The sequence below is a fragment of the Stegostoma tigrinum genome, chromosome 46, assembly GCF_030684315.1.
Source record: "Stegostoma tigrinum isolate sSteTig4 chromosome 46, sSteTig4.hap1, whole genome shotgun sequence".
Classification (NCBI taxonomy): domain Eukaryota; kingdom Metazoa; phylum Chordata; class Chondrichthyes; order Orectolobiformes; family Stegostomatidae; genus Stegostoma; species Stegostoma tigrinum.
In genome coordinates, this window is record NC_081399.1 from 6,344,154 (window position 1) to 6,363,191 (window position 19,038).

At 47.0% G+C, this 19,038-nt stretch overlaps 1 protein-coding gene across 5 annotated transcripts in view; it reads left to right on the top strand.

Annotated features, from left to right (window-relative positions):
* The first annotated feature begins 311 nt into the window (after positions 1 to 311).
* Positions 312 to 19,038, top strand: part of LOC125449635 (equilibrative nucleobase transporter 1-like) — a 47,243-nt gene continuing 28,516 nt past the window's right edge. Inside the window, exons 1-4 of one of the 5 annotated variants that reach the window (XM_048525487.2) lie at positions 312 to 784; positions 5,443 to 5,607; positions 14,465 to 14,710; positions 15,001 to 15,133. In XM_048525487.2, the coding sequence (XP_048381444.2) occupies positions 14,521 to 14,710; positions 15,001 to 15,133 (323 nt within the window). In that variant the 5' untranslated portion in view covers positions 312 to 784; positions 5,443 to 5,607; positions 14,465 to 14,520. Of the gene's footprint in view, positions 785 to 1,396; positions 4,097 to 5,442; positions 5,608 to 6,204; positions 6,300 to 14,464; positions 14,711 to 15,000; positions 15,134 to 19,038 lie in introns of those variants that run through there. The other 4 variants (XM_048525486.2, XM_048525488.2, XM_048525484.2 and 1 more) reach the window with 4 other exon arrangements.

The window sequence follows — 19,038 nt, forward strand, 5'->3', positions numbered from 1 at the left end:
ATCGCTGCTTTTATATTCCAACCCTCGTGTGCCCCCTATAACCCACACACCCCTGAACACTACGGGCAGTAGCGAGTTTTGAGAAGATTTGTAGCTCAGGTTGAGGTTCTGGATGTGAGATTGCTCGCTGAGCTGGAAGGTTCATTTTCAGACGTTTCGTCACCATTCGAGGTAACATCATCAGTGAGCCTCCAGTGAAGCTCTGGTGTTATGTCCTGCTTTCTATTTATCTGTTTAGGTTTCCTTGGGTTGGTGATGTCATTTCCCATGTTGGTGATGTCATTTCCTCTCAGAGGGTGGTAGACGGGCTCCAAATCAATGAGTTTGTTGATGGAGTTCCGGTTGGAATGCCATGCTTCTAGGAATTCTCGTGCGTGTCTCTGTTTGGCTTGTCCTAGGATGGATGTGTTGTCCCAATCAAAGTGGTGTCCTTCCTCAATGTATGTAAGGATACGAGTGATAGTGGCAGTTTAGCATGGCCAATCCACCTAGCCTGCTCATCTTTGGACTGTGGGAGGAAACCCACGCAGACACAGGGAGAATGTGCAAACTGCACTGCAGACAGATGCCTGAGGCTGGAATCGAACCCGGCTCCCTGGCGCTGTGAGTCTGCAGTGCTAACCACCGAGCCACAGTGCCGCCCACAAATACGTATACATACGTATTGCTGTGTATTGGAGCTGTTTGTGTGCGGATATGAATCAACGTTAGTGTGTATTGATGCTATTCGTGTTTACACAGAAATATCGTTGTGTGTTGAAGCTGCTCCTGTTTATACACAAAGGTGAGTGCGTGTTAAAGTTGCGTCTGCCCCCTACACATCAGCAATACCGTCTCTGACCATGTGGGGCTGCTGCTGAGCTCCTCCGTGCCGTGGGATGGACCTGCAATCCCAGCGCCTGCCGTCCGGGTGGCAGCACGGAGCAGCGCCGATCGCGTGTCAGCACGTGTGGGGAACGATTAGGCAGGGGCACCCGGTCTCCCGTTGTTGGCGGCGGAACAAATATTCGGGATGGGGGAAACAATAATTCAAGAGCACCGGAGGTGGGGGCAAGCAGAGGTGTAGAGGGGTGTTTGTGGAGAGTTAGAGCTCAAGATAGTTAAAAAGGGGAGAATTGTCATGGAGGATAATGAGGAGAAGGTTAAGTTGAGTGTGATAGACTAAGGTTTAAATAGAGTGGAATAGGTTAAGGGTAAAATAGAAGGGAACAGGGAGAGGGTTAAATACAGGGGAGTGAGGTGAGGGTGAAGTGAAAGGGGAGGTGAGGGTGAAGTGAAAGGGAACAGGGAGAGGGTTAAATACAGGGGAGCGAGGTGAGGGTGAAGTGAAAGGGGAGGTGAGGGTGAAGTGAAAGGGAACAGGGAGAGGGTTAAATACAGGGGAGCGAGGTGAGGGTGAAGTGAAAGGGGAGGTGAGGGTGAAGTGAAAGGGAACAGGGAGAGGGTTAAATACAGGGGAGCGAGGTGAGGGTGAAGTGAAAGGGAACAGGGAGAGGGTTAAATACAGGGGAGCGAGGTGAGGGTGAAGTGAAAGGGAACAGGGAGAGGGTTAAATACAGGGGAGCGAGGTGAGGGTGAAGTGAAAGGGAACAGGGAGAGGGTTAAATACAGGGGAGCGAGGTGAGGGTGAAGTGAAAGGGAACAGGGAGAGGGTTAAATACAGGGGAGCGAGGTGAGGGTGAAGTGAAAGGGAACAGGGAGAGGGTTAAAAAAGGGGATTAGGGAGAGATTACACAGAGAGTGACAGGGCGGTTTAAAAAAGGAGACTAGTTCAACCGTTAAGTAGAGATCAAGGAGAGGGTTAAATACAGGGGAGCGAGGTGAGGGTGAAGTGAAAGGGAACAGGGAGAGCGTTAAATACAGGGGAGCGAGGTGAGGGTGAAGTGAAAGGGAACAGGGAGAGGGTTAAATACAGGGGAGCGAGGTGAGGGTGAAGTGAAAGGGAACAGGGAGAGCGTTAAATACAGGGGAGCGAGGTGAGGGTGAAGTGAAAGGGAACAGGGAGAGGGTTAAATACAGGGGAGCGAGGTGAGGGTGAAGTGAAAGGGAACAGGGAGAGGGTTAAATACAGGGGAGCGAGGTGAGGGTGAAGTGAAAGGGAACAGGGAGAGGGTTAAATACAGGGGAGCGAGGTGAGGGTGAAGTGAAAGGGAACAGGGAGAGGGTTAAAAAAGGGGATTAGGGAGAGATTACACAGAGAGTAACAGGGCGGTTTAAAAAAGGAGACTAGTTCAACCGTTAAGTAGAGATCAAGGAGAGGGTTAAATACAGAGTGACAACAAGAGGACTAAATAAAGAATAATAGGGAAAGGCCTTAATAGAGGGAACCAGGGTGAGGGTTAATTACATAGGTACAAAGAAAGGATTAAATTCAGGGAACCAGGGACAGGATTAAATACAGAGGAACATAAAGATGATTTAATAAAGGCGAGAGGACTAAATAGACAGTAATAAGGAGACATTTAAATATAGTGGAAGAGTTAAATATAGTGAGATTGTTCAATACAGGGGAACAGGAAGAGATTTGAATAGAAAGGAACAGGGAGAAGATTAAATAGAGAGGAACAAAGAGAGGATTAAGCATAGAAGAACTGGGAAAGGATTAAATTTAGGGTAACAATGAAAAGATTAAATACAGGGGAACAGGGAGAAGGATAAATACAGTGGAATAGGAAAAGTATTAAATACAGGGAACAGTTTAAGTACAGGCGGAAGCGAGAGGGTTAACTAGAAAGTAATAGGGAGAGGGTTAAAGACAGGGGAATCAAGGAGAAGATTCAATACAGCGGAATAGGGAAAGTGGTTAATACAGGGGACCTGGGACAAAATTAAAGACAGTTGGACAGGGATTGTGTTACATACAAGGGAACAAGGAGAGGATTAACAACAGGGGAAAGTAAGAGGGTTAACTCCAGAGTAACCAGGAAACAGGTAACCACAGGGCAATAGGGAAAGGTTTCCATACAAGGGAAGAGGGTGAGGGGTGAATTTAGGGGAACAGATTGAGGGCTAAATCCTGGGGCAAGGGGTAAAGACAGGGAGTTGGTAAAATATAGAGTAATAGGGAGAGGATTAATTACAGAGAAAAAGGGTGAGGGATTAATAGGGAGAGGCATAAATAGAGTAGTGGGAAGAGAGTTGAATACTGTGTAACAAGGAAAGGATTAAACACGCGTGTAAGGAAGCGGGTTAAATACAGAGTAATAGGTTTAGTGCAGATTATAGGAAGCAGATTAATAGTAACTGGGAGAGGATTAACTAGAGAGTAATAGGGAGATGGTTGAATACAAATAGGGGGGAATGGGAAAAGTTTAAACAGATGGTAACAGTGAGTGGGTTAAATGGACCGTCATAGATGCAGGGTTACTTAAGAGAGTAACAGGGATAGGATTAAACACAGGGCAGTAGTAAATTGAATATAGCTTGAGCATTAAATACAGAGTAATAGGGAGAGGATTTAATATAGAAAGAGGGTTAAATCAGGTTAAACAAGGATTAAATACAGCTTAGATAGGATAAATGCAGAGAAAGGATTAAATACAGAGGAAGAGACAGAGTATCAAGTACAGACGGGGGAGTCTACCGAATACAAAGGATTGAAAACAGGATTAAATATAGAGAGTGGATATCTCGGGAAATAAATATAAGGTTAAATACAGAAAAAGTGGGGCTTGTGTGTGTGAGAGAGAGGGGTTTTAAAAAAATTGACGGGGAGAGGGTATTTAGCATAGCCTGGCAGAGAGGAATAAGTAAGCTGGGGGGGGTGTGCACAGAGAGTGTATGAAACACTGCTAGGCAGAGAGATGATTAGCTACGAGGCTGGCTGACTGATTTGTCAGTGATCTCCGTCCAATCAGCTGCTGCGATGCCCTTTCAATGTCTGCCCATTCACTCTTGGCCCAGGACTGCCAAGACAGCGGATGTACAAGTTTCGTTTCCACAAGTCTGATATAAAGGAGAGTGTGACTCTGCTCAGGCGGTTCGCTGACTGGAGAGAGTGTATGTGCGTGTGAGAGACAGACAGACTGACAGAGAGGGATAGAGGAAACGGGGCCCCTGTCACAAGCAGCACTTGACATTACCACGTGCAGTGCAGGTAATTATGCGTCAGTCCGGTTTGAATTTAGAGTCGCTGTTTCGAAAGTGAATGTGTTTGTCAAGAGTGATGAACTCCAGGAATTCTGGTTCAATCCTCCTCTTTCTGTGTCTCTTCTCTCTGTCTCTCTCTCTCTCTCTCTGTCTCTCTCTCTCTGTCTCTCTCTCTCTGTCTCTCTCTCTCTGTCTCTCTCTCTCTGTCTCTCTCTCTGTCTCTCTGTCTCTGTCTCTCTGTCTCTGTCTCTCTCTCTCTCTCTGTCTCTCTCTCTCTGTCTCTCTCTCTCTGTCTCTCTCTCTCTGTCTCTCTCTCTCTGTCTCTCTCTCTCTGTCTCTCTCTTTCTGTTCATCCTGGTCTTCTGTGTTTCTTTCTTTTCCTGTCACTCATTCTTTTTCTTCCTCTCTTTCCATCTTCACATCTCTTTCCTCCTCATCTTGAGCATATCTCTCTCTCTCTCAAACACACTTTCTCTCACAATGTTCCCAATCTGTCTGTCAGTATCTGTCTCGCTTCCCTCCCCTGGTCTCTCTGTGCCGCCACCCCACCCCCATCTCAGCCGCAGTGAAGCACACACACAGTAGAATCAGGCCTAGAATCTATCTCTGCTGTAATTTAGATAAACTTAAGTTATCCGACATTGAACTCTCAGGCACATTTCTGCACACACGTGCACCCTGACCGGGGGTGGAGGAAATCAGGCAGGGCTCCTGTTCCCAGTCATTGCACGGTGACTCACTGAGTTAGAGAGAGAGCGAGAAAGAGAGGAAATCAGGCAGGGGTCCCGCTCCAGATCACCACACAGTCATAGAGTCATACAGCACGGAAGTAGATACATTGGTTCAACCAATCCATGCCGATCATAATCCGCCAACTAAACTAGTGGCATTTCTTTGTGCTTTCCCCATTTCCCTCCAAAATTTTCTTATTCATGTATTTACCTAAATGTCTTCTAAACATTGGAACTGTGCCTGCATCCACCACTTCCTCTGGAAGTCCGTTCCATCCACGAACCACTCTGTGTGCGCGCGTGTGTGTGTGTCTGTGTCTGTGTGTGTAGAAGAAAAATTACCCTTCATGTCTTTCTTAAATCTTTCTCCTCTCACCTTAAGAATATGCCCTCATACTTGAAATCCCCCAACCTAGGGAAAAGATGTCTGCCATTCATCGTATTTATGCACCTCATGATTTTGTAAACCTCTGTAAAGTCACTCCTCAACTTCTTACACCCCAGTGAAAAACATCCCAGCCTATCCAACCTGTCCCTAAAATGCAAGCCTTCCATTCCCAGCGACATCCTGGTAAATCTTTTCTGAACCGTCTCCAGCTTAATAATATCCTTCCTATAACAGGGCGAGTAAAACTGGACGCAGTGCTCCGTAAGAGGCTTCACCGACAACCTGTACAACCTCAACATGACGTCCCAACTCCTGCTCTGTCCTGGTTTCGAGAGAGGGAGGAAATCGGGCAGGGCAGCTGCTCCCAATCACTGCACAGCGACACTTGGTTCGGCAGAGGTGGGAAATCAGCCAGGGTTTCTGGTGCTGATCACTGTCCATTGATTGCTTGGGCTAGAGAGAGGGGAAAAATCAGCCCGGCTTCCTGTGTGTGTGTGTGTGTGTGTGTGTGTGTGTGTGTGTGTGTGTGTGTGTGAGTGTGAGGGAGTGTGTGAGAGAGAGAGACAGATAAAGGAAATTAGCCGGGGTCCCTGCTCCTGATCCCTGTCCAGTGATTTCTGCTTTCAAGAGAGGTGGGAAGTCAGTGAAGGTTCCTGCTCCTGTTCACAGTGCAGTGATCCCCTCAGTTAGAGAGAGAGAGAGTGTGTGGGGTTGGCGGGGGGAGGGGGGGGGGCACGTGTTAGGTCAGCTAGAGATCCTGCTCCTGATCACTGTGCAGTGATCACTGAGTTGGCGAGAGCGACAGGGGAAATCAGCAAGGGGCCTTGTGTCTAGATCAGTGTCCGGTGATCCCTACGTTAGAGAAAGAGAGTGAAATAGAGGAAATCAACCAGGATCCCCTGAAAGGGATTGTGGGGAATTGGCCAAGGTTCCTGCTCCTGATCAGTGTCCAGTGAACACAGTGTTAGAAAAAGATAGAAACGATGCCAGGGTTCAAGTTCCTGCTGCCTGCATCATGACCTTTGGTCATTAACAATTGATAGCTGCAGCAGACTGTGCTGAATGTCTTCTCAACCGAGTGCTGACTGTGGGTAAGCAAAGTTGTTGTTTCACCCCCCACAAGCCCAAGTCACAGGTTGCCGTTTTGGGCCGGAACACTGGTCACACAAGCTCTCTCAAAGTGAAGGGAGCGCCGCGCTGTCAGAGGTTCAGTGCTGAGGAAACACTGCGTGGTAGGATATGCAGTGTTTTGGATCTGGTTCTGTCCTATTTGCCATGTCAGCTGGTCGCGCAAGATTGCACAGTAGTTTTTGCGAGTAGAGCAGGCAGTGCTCTCCCTTGTGGCCGTGGGTCTAATGTTTGTCCACAAACACATGAGACTGAAATAATGAAGGATCAGGGTTATGCGTCTCTTCGCTCTGTGTGGGAATTTAGCGTGCAGACACAGACTGTTGTGTTTCCAACACTACAGTGCTCATTCCTGAAAGAATGCACCAGTATGCACCAATCTGAGAGAACTAGGTGCAGAGCTGGATGAACACAGCAGGCCGAGCAGCATCAGAGGAGCAGGAAAGCTGACATTTCGGGCCTAGACCCTTTTCTGAAGAAGGGTCTAGGCCTGAAACTTCAGCTTTGCTGCTCGGCCTGCTGTGTTCATCCAGCTCAATACCTGGTTATCTCAGATTCTCCAACATCTGCAGTTCCTACTATCTCTGAACCAGTATAGTCTTTCTATCTGTTAAATAGTTTGGAATACCTTTAGGAGAATGGTTTCGTTGAAGTTGCTGTCTTTGTCTCTGTCTCCCTAGACGTCTGTTTCTCTCCCTTTTTTTCAGCTCCCAAAATTCTGCCGTCTTTGCTGTGCATCTGTGCCTTCCTCCCTTTCTTTTCCTGACCCATCTGTCGGCCTCTGTGTGGCTCACTCGCTGTCGTCCTTTGTCTGTCTGTCTTTCTTTCCTGAGCGCAGCTGTCCCCGGGGCACTTTTTTAAAAAACCCATCCTGGTTCCAGACAATTCTGTGACTTCAGCATTCGGTACACAGTGCTGATGTCAAAGGCCTGTGGGGAATTTGATCAGCTCCAGTTTTAACAAATGCAGCCTTGGCCTCAGGCACTGACTGCTACAGAGAGTACATTGTCCTCGAGTCAGCCTGGCTGCCATCCCAGCTTTTGATTTGTTATTTCTGCTGGGTGTTAATTGAGTTATGTTATTAAGGATTCGCTTAAAATGTAGGGATTGAGAGAGACAGGAACTTTGCTTTTCGGTCAAGCCCTGTCCCTTGCCTTCCCTCCAGTCTGTGCACCCCTCGATGTCCACTTTCTACTGTGGCTTCACCCAACCCCACTTCCTTGCCTGCATGGTATCTGCTACACTGTCTGTCTCTTTCTGTGAACACAGACTGTTGGGTCAGCAGTTTTCCACTTCATCTTAGCATCGACCTTTTCTGTCCTTTTTGCGGATTGCTGGCTGATGTTTTATTGTGAACTCTCCTGATCAGATTCTCAGAGAATATTAACCTGGTGAACAAAACAATTGCCTACCAATTCACAGCAACTGATGAACAGATCTGTGCACTTACTTTGAAATATACGCACAAACAAACACTAAGACAGATGTATACATGCAAACATGCATTTGCATGCACACAGATATGCAAACACTCATACTCACAGGAACACACCCTTATACGCCAGCTGGATCACACTTCCCCTACACTCAGAGCCATACAGCACCGAGACACTTCGGCCTAACTCATCCAAGCCCACCAGTTTTTCTAAAATGAACAATTCCCACTTGCCTGCATTTGGCCCATATCCCTCTACAGCTTTCCTATCCATGTACCTGCCCAAATGTCTTTTAAATGTTGTAATTGTACCTACCTCTACCATTTCCTCTGACAACTCATTCCATATATACACCACCCTCTGCACGAAAATGTTGCCCCTCAAGTCTTTTTCAAGTCTTTTCCTCTCACCTTAAACCTATGCCGTCTGGTTTTGGACTCACCCTCCCCCGGGGAAAAGAGCTTGGCTAATTATCCTATCCGTGCCCCTCATGATTTTATGAATATCTATAAGGTCACCCTTAGCCTTATATCCTCCAGGGAAAGAAGTCCCAGCCAATCCAGTCTCCTCTTTATAACTGCCCTTGACCTCTTTGTACATCATTTTTTTGCTCCCTTTACAGTTTAGAACATAGAACATAGAACAGTACAGCATATGATGTTGTGCTGAACATGATGCCAAATTAAACAAATCTCTTCTGCCTGCCCTTGGTCCATACCCCTCCATTTCTTGCACATTCATGACATATCTTAAATGCCCTGACCATATCTGCCTCCACCACTACCCCTGGTCGTGCATTAAAGAATCTTACACTATCTATGTAAACAACTCGCGCCCCATATCTCCTTTGAATGATTCACCTCTCCTTCGACACTTCAACTCCAGTAAAGGGATTCTGACGTTCCACCCTATCTATGCATCTCATAGTTTTATAGACTTCGATTAAGTCTCCCCTCAGCTTCCACCACTCCAGAGAAAACAACCCAAGTTTTGATAAACTCTGCTTATAGCTCATAGCCTCTAATCTCGACAGCATCTGAGTAAACCACTTTTGCACCCTCTCCAAAGCCTCCTCATCCATTGTGTAATGTGGCAACCAGGATTGAATATCATACTCCAAGTGTAGCGTAACCAAAGTCATATAAAGCTGCAAAATGATATCTTAATTCTTGTACTCAGTTCTCTGACCAATAAAGGCAAGCATGTCATATGCCTCCTGCAGCACCCTATCTACTTGCAAGGCCACTTTCAGGGAGCTACGGAATTGAACCTCAAGATACCTCTGCATCAATGCCGTTCATGGTCTTGCCATTAACCATACGCTTTGCCTTCACATTATATCTCCCAAAATGCAGCACCTCACACTTAGCTGGATTAAACTCCATCTGCCATTTTTCTACCTACATCTGCAACTGACTATATCCTGCTGTATCCTTTGATAATCTTCTACACTGCATACAACTCCACTGATCTTGGTGTTGTACGCTCACTTACTAACCAACTTGTCCGCATTTTCATCCAAGATAACAAGGAGTGGAGCTGGATGAACACAGCAGGCCAAGCAGCATCTCGGCAGCACAAAAGTTGACATTTTGGGCCTAGACCCTTCATCAGAGAGGGGGATGGGGAGAGGGAACTGGAATAAATAGGGATAGAGGGGGAGGCGGACCGAAGATGGATAGAGGAGAAGATAGGTGGAGAGGACAGTACAGGTGGGGACGTAGGGAGGGGATAGGTCAGCCCGAGGAGGATGGACAGGTCAAGGAGGCGGGATGAGGTTGATAGGTGGGAAATGGAGGTGTGGCTTGAGGTGGGAGGAGGGGATAGGTCAGGGGAAGAACAGGTCAAGGAGGCTAGGACGAGCAGGGCTGGTTATGTCGTGCAGTGGGGGGAGGGGATGAGCTGGACTGGTTTTGGGATGCAGTGGGGGAGGGGGGATTTTGAATTTTGTGAAGTCCACATTGATACCATTGGGCTGCGGGGTTCCCAAGCAGAATATGAGTTGCTGTTCCTGCAAACTTCGGGTGGCATCATTGTGGCAGTGCAGGAGGCCCGTGTTAGACACGTCATCTAAGGGATGGGAGGGAGAGTTAAAATTGTTCGCAACTGGGAGGTGCAGTTGTTTATTGCGAACCGAGCGGAGGTGTTCTGCAAAGCGGTCCCCAAGCCTCCGTTTGGTTTCCCCAATATAGAGGAAGCCACACCGGGTACAGTGGATGCAGTATACTACATTGGCAGATGTGCAGGTGAACATCTGCTTAATATGGAAAGTCATCTTGGGGCCTGGAATGGGGGTGAGGGAGGAGGTGTGGGGGCAAGTGTAGCACTCCCTGCGGTTTCAGGGGAAGGTACCAGGTGTGGTAGGGTTGGAGGGGAGTGTGGAGCGGACAAGGGAGTCACGGAGAGAGTGGTCTCTCCGGAAGGCAGACCAGGATGGGGATGGAAAAATGTTTTGGGTGGTGGGGTCGGATTGTAGATGGCGGAAGTATCGGAGGATGATGCATTGTATCCGGAGTTTGATGGGGTGGTATGTGAGGACGATGGGGATTCTCTTAGGGCAGGTATTGTGGGGGCAGGGTGTGAGAGATTTGTTGCGGGAAATGCGGGAGACATGGTCAAGGGTGTTCTCGACCACTGTGAGGGGGAAGTTGCGGTCCTTGAAGAACGCGGACATCTGGGATGTGCGGGACTGGAATGCCTCATCCTGGGAGCAGGTGCGACGGAGGCGGAGGAATTGGGAATAAGGGATGGAAATTTTGCAGGAAGGTGGGTGGGAGGAGTTGTATTCTCGGTAGCTATGGGAGTCGGTGGGCTTGAAGTGGACATCAGTTTCTAGCAGGTTGCCTGAGATGGAGAGAGAGAGGTCCAGGAAGGTGAGGGATGTGTTGGAGACGACCCAGGTGAACTTGAGGTTGGGGTGGAAGGTGTTGGTGAAGTGGATGAAGTGTTCGAGCTCCTCTGGGGAGCAAGAGGCGGCGCCGATGCAGTCATCTATGTAACGGAGGAAGAGGTGGGGTTTGGGGCCTGTGTAGGTGCGGAAGAGGGACTGCACCACGTAACCTACAAAGAGGCAGGCATAGCTTGGGCCCATGCGGGTACCCATGGCCACTCCCTTTGTCTGTAAGAAGTGGGAGGAATTGAAAGAGAAGTTGTTGAGGGTGAGGACGAGTTCAGCTAGGCAGATGAGGGTGTCGGTGGAGGGGGACTGGTTGGGCCTGCGAGACAGGAAGAAGCGGAGGGCCTTGAGGCCATCTGCATGAGGAATGCAGGTGTATAGGGACTGGACATCCATGGTGAAAATGAGGTACACCTCCCCACCTATACTCTCCTCTCCACCTATCTTCTCCTCTATCCATCTTCGTTCCGCCTCCCCCTCTATCCCTATTTATTCCAGTTCCCTCTCCCCATCCCCCTCTCTGTGAAGGGTCTAGGCCCGAAACGTCAGGTTTTGTGCCCCTGAGATGCTCGGCCTGCTGTGTTCATCCAGCTTCACACTTTGTTGTTATCTTGGATTCTCCAGCATCTGCAGTCCCCATTATCTCTGCATTTTCATCCGAGTCATTTATATGTGTGTGTTATATGAATAAAAGCGTATCAAGTAGTAGAGTCCCAGTACACATCCCTGCAGAACACCACTAGTCATGGACCTCCAGCCAGAAAAACCCTTCCACCACTACCCTCTGCCTTCTATGAGCAAACTAATGCTGAATCTGTGCAGCTGAGTCACAGTGGATCCCATGCATCTTACCTTTCTGGATCAGCCTATAATGAGGAACCTTGTGGGAACTCTTAGTAAAATCCGTGTAAACAACATCCACTGCTCTACAGTCATCGCTTATCTTTGTCGCCTCCTCGCAAAATTTAATCAAGTTTGTAAAACATGACCAGCCGTACACAAGGCCATGTTGACTGTCCCTAATCAGCCTATGCTTTTCCAACTGCACTAAGATGCTATCCCTAAGAATTATCTCCAGTAGCTTCTCAACCACTGATGTGAGACTCACTAGTCTGCATTTTTCTGGATTATCCCTATTTCCTTTCTTGAACAGAGGAACAACATTAACTGTTCACCGGTCCTCTGGGTCAAAGCCCAGCAATCTCCTCTCTTGCTTCGCAGTAATCTGGGGTAGATACCATCGAGCACTGGGGTCTTACCAAGCTTAATGCTCTTCATGAGACCCAGTACCACTTCTTTATTGATTTCAAAACGCCCTAGCATATTAGCATGGTCCACACCAATCTCACTATCCTCCGTATCCTGCTGGGGACATACCGCTGCAAAGTACTCACTTAGGATCTTATCCACATCCTCTGCCTCCAAGAACAAGTTCCCTCCTTTACCCTTGAGTGGTCCTCCCTTCTCCCTAGTTGTCCTCTTGTTTTTAATATATGTATAGAAGGCTTTGGGATTATCTTTAACCCTACTTGCCAAGGTCATTTCATGGTCTCTTCTTGCTCTCCTAATTCCCTGCTTGAGTTCTTCCCTCCTTTCTTTATATTCTTCGCAGACCGTTGTCCAATTTTCACTTCTTTTCTCCTTTTGACTAATTTCACAACCTCCCTCATTATCCAAGGGTCCCTTACCTGTCCATCCTTGTCCTTCCTCCTTACTAGAACATGCTGGCCCTGAACTCTGATCCATATATGCTCCTACATGTCGAATGTGGACTTGCCAACTAACAGCTGCTCCCAATTAACACTTTCCAGCTCCTGCCTAATACTGATGTAAGTTGCCCTTCCCCAGTTTAGTATCTTCCCTCAAAATCCTGACTTATTCTTATTCGTAGCTGTCTTAAAAATTAAGGTCCAGTGTGGCCGTTCCTCTAGTTGGACTATCCAAGTTCTGACGAAGGGTCACCCGAAACGTTAACTCTGTTTTCTCCCTCACAGATGCTGCCAGACCTGCTGAGCTTTTCCAGCAACTTAGTTTTTGTTCCTGGAATACGTTCTTCGTTTGCGCGCTATTGCACAGGAATGAACTGTCACACACGCACTGTTGTATGCGACTGCCCTATCTGGAACACAGTGTTCTGTCCCTTGCAGTCCCTGCCGTATTCCCCACCTCCCTTCCCACACTTTCTTTGTTTATACTCTTGACGTTATTGTTATTGCCCTGGCTATTGTCCAAAACGTTTCATATATTGCTTCCATGTTAATGCCTGTCCTCAGTTTACATGGTTTTATCTCAAAAGATAAGGTGTTCGGTAAACAGGGTTCTAATTATCATTGCATTTCAATGATTTATTTCAGAAGCTGTTGAAGATTACAGTGATAAAAGAAACACTGTCAAGTTTACTCTTTTGAATGCACACTTGCACAATGGCTCGCAAAAAACACGGGCTCTTATGTAATACATAAATCCAAGCTTGCAAACCTATCCGCAGAAGCTAAGTTATTAGAGGACCATAGGGCTGCTCTCCTATCAAAGAGCCATAGAGGCCTGCAACAGGAACACAGGCCCTTCAGCCCAACTTGCCCATGCCACCCATCTTTCACAATTTAATCTAGCCTCATTTGCCTGTGTTTGGTTCATATCCCTCCATACCTATCCCATTCATGTACCTGCCTAAATGTATCTTAAATGACAAAAGTGTACTCGCTTCCACCATTACCTCTGGCACAACATTAGGCACCCTCCAATCTTCAGGCACTTCTACTATGACTGTTGGTGATACAAATATCTCCACGAGGAGTCTGAGGTATCCTGTGTAGCCTGCCACAAACTCCTGGAATACATTTCATCAGGTCTCAGGGATTTATCTACCTTAGCACTTTAAGACTTCCAGCACCACCTCTTCTGTAATGTGGACACTCTTCAAGACATTATTATTGATTTTCCCAAGTTCCCTAGTATCCATACCTTTCTCAATAGTAAATACGGACAAGACATATGCATTTAGGATCTGCACCATCTCTTGTGGTTCCACACTTATTGATCTTTAAACGGCCCTATTCTGTCCCTTTTGCCTTTCATGTACTTTTAGAATCTCTTTTACCTTATCTGCCATTCCATCTTGCCCCAACCCCCCCACCTGCCCAACATGAGAGATGACTGGTGGTGATTTAACCTAAGGACTACCACGAGGGCCAAAATCGAGAAAGTAAAAACTTCCTGCCTGAGCCAGCGTGGAAATTAACATGATGGCCTCAGTATTGCTCAGCATTGCCCTCCAGCCAAGTGAGCAAACCGACCCCTGTGATACAGGCTCTTACACTGTCACACGTAGACACAGGCTTGTGCACCTTCTCACGTAAGCATACGCTGTTTCGCTCGCCCAAATAAAACCCAGCTGACAACTTAACCACGTATGTACACAGTCGGCCCTCATTAACACGTGCGTACACACACTTGCCCCTTGAAACTGACACACTCTTTAATTTTGGAAAAGCAATCTCACGTTCTCAGCCACAAAACGAGCCAGTTTTGAAAACCTACTCTCAAAAACAGTCTCACTCTCACAATTACCCAATCCAGTGTGCGCACACTCATGGATGTACAGGTTCTCACAATTCCCCGCACAACACAGCCTTGTGTACACTTGCATGTAACCATGCACTTGCCCGTGAGGATCCATGTATTACATGGTCCCTCATGCATACGAGCAAAAGCACAAATGTGTGGAGCTTGGGCCTTAACTGATCCCCAGAATATGTTTCCAATGGGAGTCACTCTTTTCTTTTTATCTTCCCAGACTGGGGAACTTGAAGCAACCAGGATATCAAAAGGGAATTTCCGTTGGTCAGGACAATGGAACCCCTGAGGGAGAGGATCAAACGGCTCTTAACGTTTGCCACGGGACTGTTTGAGTGCATTGGCTTCGCAGGCGTGATCTTTGGCTGGGCATCGCTCGTCTTTGTGCTGAAGAAGGAGAACTATTTCGCCAACCTCTGCTACCCTCCGCACAATGTCAGCTACCATGGAGCTGAAAACGGAACCAGTAAGTGTGCTGCAGGAAAGAGAGATAGAGAGAAGAATAGCACAAGGGTGTGGGGAAGGGATGAGAGGAAGAGAGAATGGTGACGTGGAGCAGAGATTAGGATGAGGGTGTGTGGAAGGGGATGGGATGCACAGTGATCGTGAAGAAGGAGCTCTGCCTTTTCAAAGGGTCATCACTGAAAGAGTGCCGCACTTTGGGAGGGTCAGTACTGAGGGAGTGCCGCACTGTCCTACAGGTCCCATTTTCTCTCTTGCTCACTCTCACCCCATGTTTATCTCTCTCTATCTCAGTGCATTGTGATCCCCAGGATGAACGCTTCACCCTCATCTTCACTCTGGGATCCTTCATGAACAATTTTGTGACGCTGCCATGCGGCTTCTTGTTCGACCACTTCGGTACCATGGCAACCCGCTTCCTTGGCATGTGAGTCCCTGACCTCTTCCAGTCTATTCTGGTTCTTCGCGGGTTGGAGAGGGAACAGAGTCAAGGCCAGTGGGGGCAATTGGCCACCGCAACGTTGTAAGAGGGGCTGGAGACGAGAGATAGTGTATCCTGAGTACGAAGGGGCTCTGAAGCTGGCAATGGATGTGCTACAAATGCTTTTGGGGAGTGGAATTTATGTCAACCACCAGCAACAGTGGCTGTGCATCCAGACAGATTGCTTTCCTTGATCAGCAATACTTAGGGAGAGACAGGGATGCAAAAAGTAAACAGGTACCTCAGCTCATCTAGTCTAGTGCTGGCTCTCTGTTAAGCAATCCATCAGACCCATTTCCTGACTGTAACTCTGCAGCTTTGCAGGATAACTTCTCTCAAAGGAGCTAATTCGATTTGCTGGTGAAGTTATTGATCATGACCGCTTCCACGAATGTCATAGTCAGCCATGTCCTTGTTCACGCTTTAACCTCCCAAACAAAAAACTGGCAGTTAATTGCCAGTTGCCAGACCTCGGTGCACTATTGCTGAGTTCTTTTAAGTCAGGGAAATGAGATCGAGAAAAGAGACCAAGGAAGTCTTAAAATTCTCTTTATTGGGAGTTCCTCTTAGCACGTTTTCGAGTTTAAGTTCGAGCTGAGTTGAGCATAGCACAGCTATTCTGCTGCAGAGCTGCTGCCAAGTTATTGGGTTTTTTCTCTCTCCCTCTCCCTCTCCCTCTCCCTCTCCCTCTCCCTCTCCCTCTCCCTCTCCCTCTCCCTCTCCCTCTCCCTCTCCCTCTCCCTCTCCCTCTCTCTCTCTCTCTCTCTCTCTCTCTCTCTCTCTCGCTGTACCAGGCCATTTATATCCACATTACATGAAGATATGTTGATGGTTATTGCAAAATCCTGTGTTCTGCACATTCTGTATATGGTCCCTTGTCTGGTTTCTGACTTCTACCATTAACAGCTGTATGTTCTTATGCTTTTGAGCACTTGCTTCACTTGAACTCTCTGTGATCTAGCATTCTACTAAACATTCTATACTAAACATTCAGCTACTTCACTGCTCTATTTCCTTGACTAATCTGATATGCTAAGTTGCCATTTTGTATTAAGCCAGGCTACACTAATCTATGCAGAATTCTTAAACCCCACAACTCCCCGCTTTGATTCTGTCAAAGTGTACTGCAGAATCACAATTTTTAAACGTAGAAGCCAAGCAATTTTTGTTTTGCGCTGGGGGAACCAGAGTGAACAGAATGAATTTTAGTAGGCATCAAACTCTTAATACAAGCAGATATTTAGTTCTCATCTAGACACACCACCAAGATTGCTTTTACTAGCACAGCATCTAAAGGAACCACATACAAACAATACAAAAAAATGCGAGTAATGGACTTACTACGGACACTTTCATGCTTCAGTGTTGTGAGTAGCCCTTTGTATGTGGGATGCTTTATTGCTTTTGACCTTAATGGTAGATTGTGTTGTCGGCAGAACTTGGTATGGACCTTCCCACTTGGTGCCCAAAGGTTCTTTCTGTCTTTTCTTAATGTAGACCTGGGTATGGGGAGCTAGATTGTATCCTCCATTCGGGGAATTCTCCAGGTAGCTAACACCCGTTGAAAAGCAGAGCTCACAGCTGCAGTTAGATCCTGACAATATTGGAGCAAGGGCGATTATCTCATAGGGGCCCAACTGAATCAGAAGGGGTTCTGCTTTTTCCCTTTTAAGCTCTTTCCCTCCAGTCGCTACAGCAGTCCGTCTTTCACCCTCACGAGGTATGCCAGGACCAACAGACAGAGGGAGATAAGCTGATTTAGCACCGGAGTCTTAAAAGACAGTCAATTTCTCTATCAATTTCTCTATCTCTGCCCCCTGTAAAACATAATACTTAACTAGTGGCAATCAGCTGTGAGAAAGTCTAAGTTACCTGGTAAAGACATAGGCCTCCCCATTATTACTTCAAAGGGACTAAGGCCGCTAATTCTGTTCGGGGTCGCTCGTGTACTGCACAAGACGATGGGTAATGCTTGGGGCCAAGATATCTGTTCTTGATGATACTTTGCAAGCCTCTGTTTAAGCAAACCATAGCGTACTTTGGGGCTAATGGAACCAATTAGAATCCATTGGCCATATCAGTTACAGAGAAAAATTTATGATCTGATGGGAGGTCATTAAAGATGGTGGAGAGGTCTGCAGCCAAGTTCGATGCACTGGTTAGCTTTCCAGTAATCAGGCACCACTTACCATCGGCCTTCTTAACCAGCCATACCAAACTGTTGGATAGACTGTTCGTTTTAATTAGGACTCCCTGCTGTTCCAATTTGTCAATGACGGGTCAAATGCCAGCTATGTGGGCTGAACTGATGGGGTACCGTTTGGTACATGGCGGGGCAACACCTATAAATGTGACTGGTGTCATTTTAAAGAGGCCACAGTCAGTCTTGTCTTTTGCCCATACAGGATGGTCCTGCCACTTGGGCAAGGTGCCACATAGACCAGGTGACCCAACCGTTGTTGAAATGTATCAATGAGTTTATCTAAGTTAAGACATCCAAGCACAGTTCAGCTTCTCTCACGGGATCCACTCATACAGAGGCGATTTATCGCATAGGGGCCCGACCGTATCAGAAGGGACTCTGCTTTTTCCATTTTAAGTTCTTTCCTCCAGCCCCTACAGCAGTCTGTCTTTCACCCTCACGCAGTATACCCATGATCAACAGACGGAGGGAGACAAGCTGATTCAGCACCAGTGTCTAAAAGACAGTCAAGTTCTCTATTGTCCATCCCTGATAAAACATCACAGCCATGCAATTGATTCTCCAAAGCTGCAGTAAAGAGCGCTAAACGATGATGGGGTGGGCTGAGTCCGTTTTCTGTGAGACCAAGGAGCTGTTTAAGTTGAGTTGTTCCAGTAAGGTCAAATGTTCAGTCAAGTCGAATATGTCCCATCCCAAAGACCTCTAGGTGGTCCAGAGTTAAGGTTATCTCCTGAAGTTTTTTTTTTCTCCTGTCTTACATTTGTTACTCCAATGCCCCTCTTCCCATAATGGTAACACTTGCTGGGGCATCTGTCAATCTGATTGGAGCTGGAAATCTGCACTACTCTGAGTTTTGATTCCATGTATTGTCCTAACTGACTTCTCTGTTCAATCGGGTCTCAGAGGGAAACACTATTCTGTTCCCAATTACAGTTATGTAACTTCAGCATTTTCGCAAGTTCAGGTTTAAGACCTGTCACAAGTGTGAATTTTAGCAAGACAAGGGTCTGTTGTTCTGTACTTAAAACCTTTTATCCTGGGCAAGTCCCTTTGTTCAGTAAAGTTTCTAACGTCCTCAGTACCTTTCTGTTGACAGGCACTAATTTTATTCCAATCGATCTTAGAAGGACCATAATCTTGGAGCCAGGTCTGAATTGAGCACTATCCATCCTATAGTCTCATCCCATTATCCCTAGGTGCTCCCTCAACTGGGCAAGGAATTTGTTGCCAGTATTAGAGCCTAGAGCCTGGCATGGCAGATAGGATTTGAGCCCTGTCCAGAGGACCACCGCCACCCATCCCCAGCTGCCCGTTAATAAACAAATGGAATGATTGCCCCCAACCTTTTTTTCAAAGCTACCCCCACGTACGTACAGGCTGCTTCATGCTCCTAAGATAACTTAAGTTTGCAGATGACACCAAAATTGGCGGTTTAGTGGATGGCAGAGAACGCTATATACAACGGGACCTTGATCCGATGGGCCAAGGAGAGGCCAATGGATCTTAATTTAGATAAATATGAGGTATTGCATTTTGGTAAGGCAAACCAGGGCAGGACTTGTACAGACATAGGGTTTTGGGGTGTTTTACCAAATAAAGAGACCTTTGGATGATGGTTCATAGTTTCTTGAAAATGGAGTCACAGGTA